This window comes from Zingiber officinale, chromosome 9A (assembly GCF_018446385.1).
Source record: "Zingiber officinale cultivar Zhangliang chromosome 9A, Zo_v1.1, whole genome shotgun sequence".
NCBI lineage: Eukaryota > Viridiplantae > Streptophyta > Magnoliopsida > Zingiberales > Zingiberaceae > Zingiber > Zingiber officinale.
The window spans coordinates 69,911,538-69,920,533 of record NC_056002.1 but is presented as its reverse complement, the minus strand read 5'-3'; the positions used below and the strand labels follow the sequence as shown (position 1 = coordinate 69,920,533).

The following is an 8,996-nucleotide window of genomic DNA, read 5'->3' as shown; positions in this document are numbered from 1 at the left end:
CACTAGCAGTTCGCAAAAAGGATTACAAAGATAAGTACAAGAACTCTTAAAAGAAATATCAACAACAATTGAAAAGAACTTGAGCCGCAAGTTGTCGGAGAAGCTTTGTAGCGTCGCAAGAGCAAAGAGCAACAGAGCAGTCATGGAAAGAAGTTGTTGTTTTTAGCTCTGGAGGAAGGCTCCTTTTATAGGAGTGCTCCGAGCGCCCGAATCTCTTCCGGGCGCCTGGACCATGACGTTGGCCCAGCCAATCAGCGCGCTCCACGTGTGCGATGAGATAGACTTTTGCCTTTCGGGCGCCCAGACCACCATTTTCCATAAACTCATTTTCCTACAAGACAATGTTAGCCCGAGACAAAATAAAAGTTATACTACCCTGTAAAACAAAGTGTTAGTACAATTATATTCAAATAGAGTAGTAATTAGATTCTGTTTCACCGAGACCAGAATTTAGTCACGATCTTAACTTATATTCCTGAAATGGTTCTAAGTTAGATCGACGCCTAATGTTCCCTCGAACGGGAAACGTGTCCTCACCAAGTCACTCCCCTCCAGTGACTTACCTTAACTTACCTGCCAGACATCTGGTCAGCCTGTCGACCCGTTTGGAGTTCGTGCCAGCTATCCGGCCAGCCCGCCGACCTAGCTGGGCTTCGTACTAACTATCCGGTCAGCCTGTCTACCAAGCTGGACTTCGTGCCAGCTATCCGGTCGACCCATCGACCTAGTTGGGCTTCACACTAGCTATCCGGTCGGGCCGTCGACCTAGCTGGATTTCTCTTGCACACTTAGTCAAAGTGTTAGATCACAACAAACCTAACTTAACCTTCTTTGTCCTTCATCAAAAGCTGAGTTAGACCGTTAGTGCTAACCGCACTAACACAAAGTCTAGCTGGGGTTTCCTCTCTTGGATGATGTTGTCTCGTTCTTTTGTCTAGTACCGAATCAGAGACAATAACTTGTGGCTTAGCGAAGCCATCTCAAAGATATCTCTACGTGGATATCAATAGAGACAGTCTTTGTGAGGATTGCTAGTTGATGTTGTTTCTTCTATATGTCATCTGGTAGGTTTATATTTCATTATGAAATTTTCTTCTACAATCTTTGTCTACGCATGTGTGTATCTTATACGTATGTGATGCGTTTATATTTCATTGTTTGTTTTGCGAAACAAAAATTTAAAACACGTATAGAAATACCCAATAACTTTTGCATCGACTTCAATTTGTCTCTTAATTTTGGGAGGCTAGCTCTCATAACCTTCTTTGTTGATTGGTAAGGTGAACTCGGTCTTGATTATGAACTATGAGTCTATGTCAGATTTTAGGAAATATTTCATCCACCTCTTCCACAGAATAGAGGGAGCGGACAGTACTGCAGCCTTCTTGGAGGACCATCACAAAGAAATCTTGAAGGGACAAAACCATAAAAAAAAACCAAAACTTGGTCTTGGATAGTAGTGCAGAAAAAGAAATAAACGAGAAAAGAATAAACGAAAAATAAAAAAAAAAGGTATAAAAAAATTGCTCGAACGATGGTTGCACAAATTCAGAGCGGCATCGCTTTAATACTAATTGTTGAATCGAGAAAGTGCTAGAGGGGGTGAATAACACATTTTGTATGCGTTCAAAAATCGTTCAAAAAATGAAGTCATGCAGCGGAAAGATGAAAAGTAGAATAGAAGAAAACACAGTGGTTTTATTTGGTTTACAGCCTTGTGGCTAGTATTCCAAGGCCCGTAGTTAGTTTGATTGGTTTTGTATTAGCCTTTTTCTCTACTATTCCAAGGCCCATAGTCAGTTTGACTACTTTCGTATTAACTTGCTTCTCAAAAGAGAAGAAGGTTTGTTTCTTTTACAATAATGGGGTTTGGTAAAAAACTTATCGACCCTTAGAATATTTTAGCACGAAAAGAAACAAATCAATACAAAATGCAACTAAGTGGTACCAAATGCTAGGCTCGTTTCAACTCGTAGCGTCATCGCGTCACTGTTATGTTGTTGAAGCTTGAGCGTAGAAGAGTTTTGAAGTCAGAGATGTATATAATAGCTCTTCGAATGATATCGTTGTCGTCAAAGCTTTGGCACAGAATAAAAGCAGAGAGGCGTTAAAAGGATGATTTAAAGCTGTTGTTCAAAGTCTCTTTTAAAGATAATTTCGGACGCCTGACCAGCCCCAGGTGCCTCCAGCTTGGCTTATTCTATCCACCTCCGTTGGTGAGTTATCCAACTCTAGGGCCTAGATCTCTTCCGAGCGATTGGACTGCTATGTGGTACCATGTGGACTAAGTTCTTCTATTGCAACTTTATCCCTTCTCGGGCATCTGAATCCTTCCCAGGAGCCTAAGTTGACGTGCACTGCCCAATAACGATGCCCCACCTCATTTGGACGTAGGCTGAATTTCAAGCTATCAGGGTGCCTGGATCACTTAGGGCAACTAGATCTTCAGTTGTCTAGATCCACTCTGGGCACCCGGACTTCCCTATTTCTTGCTAGCTCCCATTTTTAGGTTCCTACATCACAGTGTTAGCACAGACATAATAAAATTATGATTAACAACTTTCTACTATTCGGTCTCAACTTCATATCTTCCGTGAAATTTTAGGGTGGGCCAATACTTACTGCTCTCCTTCCGAGAGAGCGTGCTCTATACTCAACTTAGGAGAGTTTACCTGGTATCAAACCTTGATCCACCCGACCTATTTGGACTTTTGCTCATCTTGATCTCGACCCTCGGGACTTTCCTCTAGACTTCCGGTCCTCGATCTTGTTGGTACCTCAAGGTAGTTTAGATGTGATTAAACAAGTTAAGTTAGGTCATTTTGTGTTTAACCTTGTGTCTAAGTGTACAGGATCTTAAGAGCACAGGGCGTCGAGCAAAAGATGCAGCTAGCAAGAATGACGACACGGGAGAGAGCCGATGGGCTCGGTGCGTCTGAGGGACGAGGTGCTGCGGAAGAGTACACCGGCGGACAAGAAGGGAGCGTGCGGTGTTTCCGAGGGATGAAAATCCAGAGCGGAAGATTGCTCGAGGAGCAAAAGATGTAGCTGCCTGAGGGACGAAAAGCTATGGAAGAGTATGCCGGCGGACGAGAAGGAAGCAAGCAGAGATTCTGAGGGACGAGAAGCCGAAGCGGAAGTTTGCTTGAAAAGGTCAGAAGTTGGGTTCGGGTGAGTCCTATTTCGGATGGCCGAAATCATCCAAGCGAGCGGAGCCGAAGCGGAAGACTCGAATTGAGGCGAGCGGAACCAAAGAAGGAGGCCCGGACCAAAAGTCAGTAAAAGGTTGACTTCTGATGCTCGAGCGCCCGAAGCAGGTCAGGGCGCTCGGACCAATCCGGGGCGCCCGGACTCCGATTTTTATCCAGAGCAACGTGTCTTTTGATCGTTGCATCGGGGATAGATTTCTATCTCATTCCAAGCACTTGGAACGCTTCCAAGCGGCCCGAGCAAGACTATATAAGTAGTTCTGCTCTCAGAAGCTAAGAGAAGAAGAAGAAGAAGAAGAAGAAATACTCAAGCAACACTTATAGATGCTTTCATTTCTATTTAGCTTCATTATTTCTGTGCTTTCATTGCTGTAAAGAGGTGTTTCCGTTTGAAGGAGAAATTAGTGTGCTTTACTTTTTTAGATTAACAATCTCCCCGGTTGGAACCAAGTAAACCTGTGTGCCTCTGTCTTTTTGTATTTCTTTTATGCAACTGTTTGATTTATGAAGCTATAAATCTGAAAAAGGTCTTTTGTTTTATTTTTGTGCAGGGGTTATTCACCCCCCTCTAGCCAGCCGCCAAGGGTCCTAACAGATCTGTCTAGACTTCCTGTATAGTGTCCTCAACCCCCCAGGGTTTCCTATTTGGTGTACTTGACCCTCAAGGCTTCCTACTCGATGTGCTCGATCTGCCAAAACTTTCTACCCACTCTCTACGACCATGACTTCTTCCTTGCCCAGTCTCTCCGAAGGACTTCCTTACCTAACCTTAACTTGGGTTTGCATTTACCTAGTTGCAACTAGGGTTTCTATGAACTTGAATAGCACATTAGAATACCATATGATTTAATTTTGATCCTTTATCAATATCAAAACTTAAGTTCGATCATATAGTAGTTCTTGCGATAAACTTTACGACTCCGATATCAATTTAAAGATTTATGAATTGTACTTCGTACATGAATCCATAAAGATTCAAATAATTCTAGAACCGGATCCTATCATTGATGTATAGCAATTCAAATAAAACAAACGAACAACGAACAATTGTAAATCAGACTTGAATCGAGAGTCATCGCCATTGTCTATTGTTGCTAAAATCAAGAATATAACTTTTTTTCGACAAGTTGATTTTGCAAAGGAGAAAGGTGACGGCAACAATAATACCCTTTCCTATGGGATCAGTATAAGTTCCACCTTATTTATAGACCTTGAGCCCATTTAAGTTATAAGTTCATCATAGATAACAGAAACTGGGTAACAAATTTCTACATACAAAATTCAATCCTTTTAATTCAGTCCATGATTAAAATATAAATTAAATTATTTTATTAGATTTAAATCTTTAACAACAATATACGTATTACAATCTTAACATGTAAGCAGATCAAATAAGGAAATATATATCGACAGGTAAAATTACTTACAAGGTGAATTGACAGAAATGATCATCTTTTATTTAAACGGCAAATTTAGGTGGCTAGAACCTCAAGATCCAGAAAATGAATTTACTTAGTTAAAAAATTAATTAAGTATTATTAATAAAAATTAATTAAGTATTATTTTAGAAAATTAAATATGAAAATAGATGGAAAAAAAATATATAATTATTCATAAAATATGATATTATCTTAAAAATTAAATACAAAGATCTTAAAAAAAAATTATTAAAAAATTTCTAACTGGCTAGAATAGCCATTTAGTTTTGTCCTTTATTTAAAATTTGATTGACCACTTGAATTAATTCTGCGCTAAGCAAATTCTCGATCAACGGTAGTTTCAGAAACGGGAGACAATCTCTCGCGAACCAACAAATTGATTTTCGGGCAGTCATTGAATAGGGCGGAAGAGGTAATCCTTGAGGAGCGTGGCGTACTCGTCGTCATCCGCCAGAGAGTAGGAATCCCCTCTCTTGTACACGAAGCAGGAGGTCCTGGCGATATTTATGATCCCACGGCGGTAGCACTCCGGCACCACCGCGATGGACTTGAACAGCTCCCACTCCAGCTCCTGGCACGAAGATTGGATGATGCCCTCCACCGCCGCGATGGCTTCCTCCTGCGTGCAACCGTGGTCGTTCTGGTAGCAGCTCACTGCGGAGGCGATCTCCCCGTTGGCTGCCTCGGTCTCGAAGGTGGCCAGGTCATTGGCAAGGCGGGAGACGAGGTTGATGAGGTACATGAAGCGCGATCCTGGTCCGATCAACCTCAGGGCCTCTTCAGATATCGGCTCCGGCATCATCATCAGCGAGCTTAGACCGATGGTGGTGGAGCTGATGCTCGGCAGCGACGCCTTCAGGTACTCCTCCATGTTAGGAATGCAGCTTGCCGATCGCCATTTAGCGTTCTCCGTGTACCCCGCGATCAGCTCTTGCCACTATATATATAATTATATTAATGGGTCCATTTATTATCGATTAGCTAATGCAAATGTGTTTCTTTACGAAATGTTTATCGAGCAAGGACTCACCACTTTCTTTATGTAGGGAAGGACGTCACGGCCTTGAATTTTGCTTGCCTCCGCACCCATGTCTTCCACTGTGGCAAAGAAACTTGGAACTATTGCCCTGAACTGAGGGGCGTCATCGCAAGGAGAGGGATCCCATCTGGTGATACGGTACAAACGTCTTAATTTAGTAACTAATATTGCGAGCTTGAGGAATTATAAGTTGACATGGAATAATCCCATCCAGCGGATGCCGAAATGGAAATAGAATGAGCCAGTACCTTTGAACAGCCTCATTAAACTTGAGAATGTCATTGGGATCACAGTCTAAAAGGTCCATTTCGTCATCAATTATTACGACGAAGCTGCAGGATTTGGTAAATGCAGCACGGAAGGCAGAGAATTCTGGTTCATAAATGGATGGACATGTAAAGAAGTGGCTCTTGGTAATTCCTCCCCTGAAGGGTATTGTCTTACTGCATTCTTGTTCAGTCCACCATCTGCTCTCATTGGATTAAAAAAAAAAAGGAATTTAATTATTATGCGTTTTATTTTGTCATAAACAACTTCGGGAACATGAATTTGGGACTTTAGCACTCACTGCTCGAGCGACGCGATCTCCTGTTGATGTAGCTTTTGGAGCATCCCTAAATCGATCTTAGCAAGTTGCAAGCACTTATTTAGACATCCAGAGCTAGGCCATAGCTGGTTAATAACGATTCTTGACTCCAGTCTCGGAAGCAAATATCTCCTCGGGTATTCCAAAGCAAATTTTATCTTCAACATTTCCAAACAGCACATTTTAAACACGACAAAACAAGAAAGTAAACAGAAATAAGTGGAAGCAGATGGTATATGGTATATGTACCTCCATGTCCAGATTGTTGGCTTTAAGAAGCGACTGGTCTCCTTCTAGAAATAGTTTATGGAGTTGAAAACTGGCGAACGCCTTCACTTGTTCCATGATGGTCGATTCACTGGGGAATCCCACGTGAGAGCATTTCAACAAATGGATCATGCTTGAAATTTTGGCAGGGGTGTCGACCTTGAATGTGGTGGGATCTCCAAATTGACCTTTCAACGAGTCAAGGATCCCTGTGAAACGTAAGCGATGAGTTTGGAATAAGTTAAATTCTGAGTCAAAGTAAATTTGAACTAGACTCTTATGCTGAATCAAAGTGAATTCGGGCGATAACAGGATGGTCAAAATCGTAGTGCCGTGCGAGAATGGCCGTTGACTACCTTTTCAACTAGCCTATTGATTGGATTTTTTTATTTAAAAAAAAAACATGGTAAGCTAACTCTCTCGATTAACGCGATAGATTAAAGCGTCACAGTAGAAAACAGAGAGGCATAACACCTGCAGTGACATGGTAGCCATGGATCCTGAGCAAGCGAAATCCCAACAAAGTGGCATCTGCATCGTTCTTCAGACCAAATTGCTCGTGCCATTGCCTATGCAAGTGAATCAAAACTCAGTAACCCATTAACTGATTAGAAGGAAAAGGCCAAGTGTTAATACATACAAGTAGGTCGAGCGTATGATCCTCTGGATGTGTTCATGGAAAAATCTCTGAATACCCAGCCGCTCTATCACGTCCACCATTCTCAAAGCTTCCAGAGGGGAGCTGCTGAGATTTTCTAATTTGTCTCCTAATTCGGCAAGCTCTTTGCTGATGACAGAGATGAGTTCCTTCAGCTTTCCTTCGTCACCTCCTTCTCGCTGTTCCCCACAAAAATTTTAGCACTAGTACTTATAAATTCATTTAAACTATATGGAGAGGAGTTCCAGCATGCACCTCATTTGCAGCGTCCATGACGGCTGCTGCAGCGGGCGATAGCGCAGAAAGAGGACGAGATCTGAATGTGTGATTAGTGGAAAGTGCAGGCGAAATGACCACGCGAGGGAGCCTGATTGGTTGGAATTGGCGAACTTGGGGGTTGAAGAGGCGCAGCTTTGTTGACGAGGAGCTCGGCGTCGAGAACTGGGGATTGGACGAGGGCACGGCGAGGGAGGCGGAGGAGAGGGCGGCGGGCATGGTGTCTATCGTCTATCGACTATTTCTTTGGGCAGTGATTAAATTCTGGATGTCTGCCAGTTGTGATCTGTTGCTATATAGACGCGATAAAATAGCAGGAAGCAGCAAACCATGTTTGACCGCCATTCGGCTCTTAAGATGGCGGAAATAGCAGGGAGAAGGTGGAGGCTTTTTCAAATGCCGTCGCGGAGACGATGTTTTATTATTATTATTTTATTATTAAAAAAAATCAAAGATGGGTTGTTCAAAGCGCGTGTATCCCATCCCAAGTCAAGTCAAATGATGAATTTGAAAATGGAAAATAGTAATAGGTCTATTTAGGAGAAATTGATTTGTTCAAATTAAATGAATTTTGACCGATTAAATTCATTTGAGAGTAACTAATATTTTAGAGTCTCTCGAATGTTAAGTGCATAGGATGATAGTCTACAAATTTTAAATAAAATTCATTGATGGTCTTTAGCTGATCAAATTCAATCAAAATTAAGATCAATATATTTTTCAAAACTCTTGAGTGTAACAATACACAAGATTCCAAATTTACATTGTATAACTAAAACTTACTAATAATTTAATCACTTTAGAATCAATTTAAACCACAACCATTGAATTCCTAGGAGTATTTTGAGTGTCACCATTCCCCTAAACCAAAATTTCACATCCCATAGGATTTTAAAATCTACATGGACTTGAGTACTTTTAGCACATAATCACTAAGGGTCTTAAGTTCATCATATCCACTCTATGACACCACCAATGACTTCCTTATAGCCTCTTAAATCTAACCATGCCCAAGATTCCAATTTTTGGATACTACATTGTTGGTGCAGGGAGAATCATAATCGAATTTATGTTTTGATGTCGTTAAATATTCAAATTAAGTTTTGTTGTTATCTAATGAATTAATCCAGTATGTAGGATGATCAACTCGGAAAGTCCTAGTAGGTCAGCTGGACAGAGAAGTCTTAGCAGATTATGAAACCAGACAGGAAGTTTAGATGGGTCAAGTGAACCTGACATCTGGCAAGTGGATTCGATAGGTTTGGAGGACCTAATATATGTAAGTGCCCTAGGTAAGTTTTGATGCGGTTAATCGAGTTAAGTAGGTTTTATGGTTTTGATGACTTGTGTCTGAGTGTGCAGGAACTTAAAAACATAAGAAGTCGAGTGGAAGACGCAGCAGACGAGAAGGATGATACAGGAAGTGACTCGACGAGCTTGTCCGAGAGATGAGAAGTTGCGAAAGAGTACATCAATGGATGAGAAGGAACGTGTACAGTGCATTTGAGGGACGAGAATCTAG

The 8,996-nt window shown here is 41.6% G+C and overlaps 1 protein-coding gene across 1 annotated transcript; it reads right to left on the bottom strand.

The window, feature by feature from the left end:
* Nucleotides 1–4,873: 4,873 nt before the first annotated feature.
* On the bottom strand, nucleotides 4,874–7,790 carry LOC122020983 (bifunctional abietadiene synthase, chloroplastic-like). Its single transcript, XM_042579049.1, has 8 exons — nucleotides 7,454–7,790; nucleotides 7,181–7,377; nucleotides 7,015–7,109; nucleotides 6,523–6,749; nucleotides 6,256–6,431; nucleotides 5,936–6,154; nucleotides 5,679–5,814; nucleotides 4,874–5,585 (listed from the first exon to the last, which is right to left on the bottom strand). The coding sequence occupies exons 1-8, from the start codon at nucleotides 7,691–7,693 to the stop codon at nucleotides 5,040–5,042; spliced, it is 1,836 nt and encodes a 611-aa protein (XP_042434983.1). The 5' UTR covers nucleotides 7,694–7,790; the 3' UTR covers nucleotides 4,874–5,039.
* Nucleotides 7,791–8,996: the final 1,206 nt, after the last annotated feature.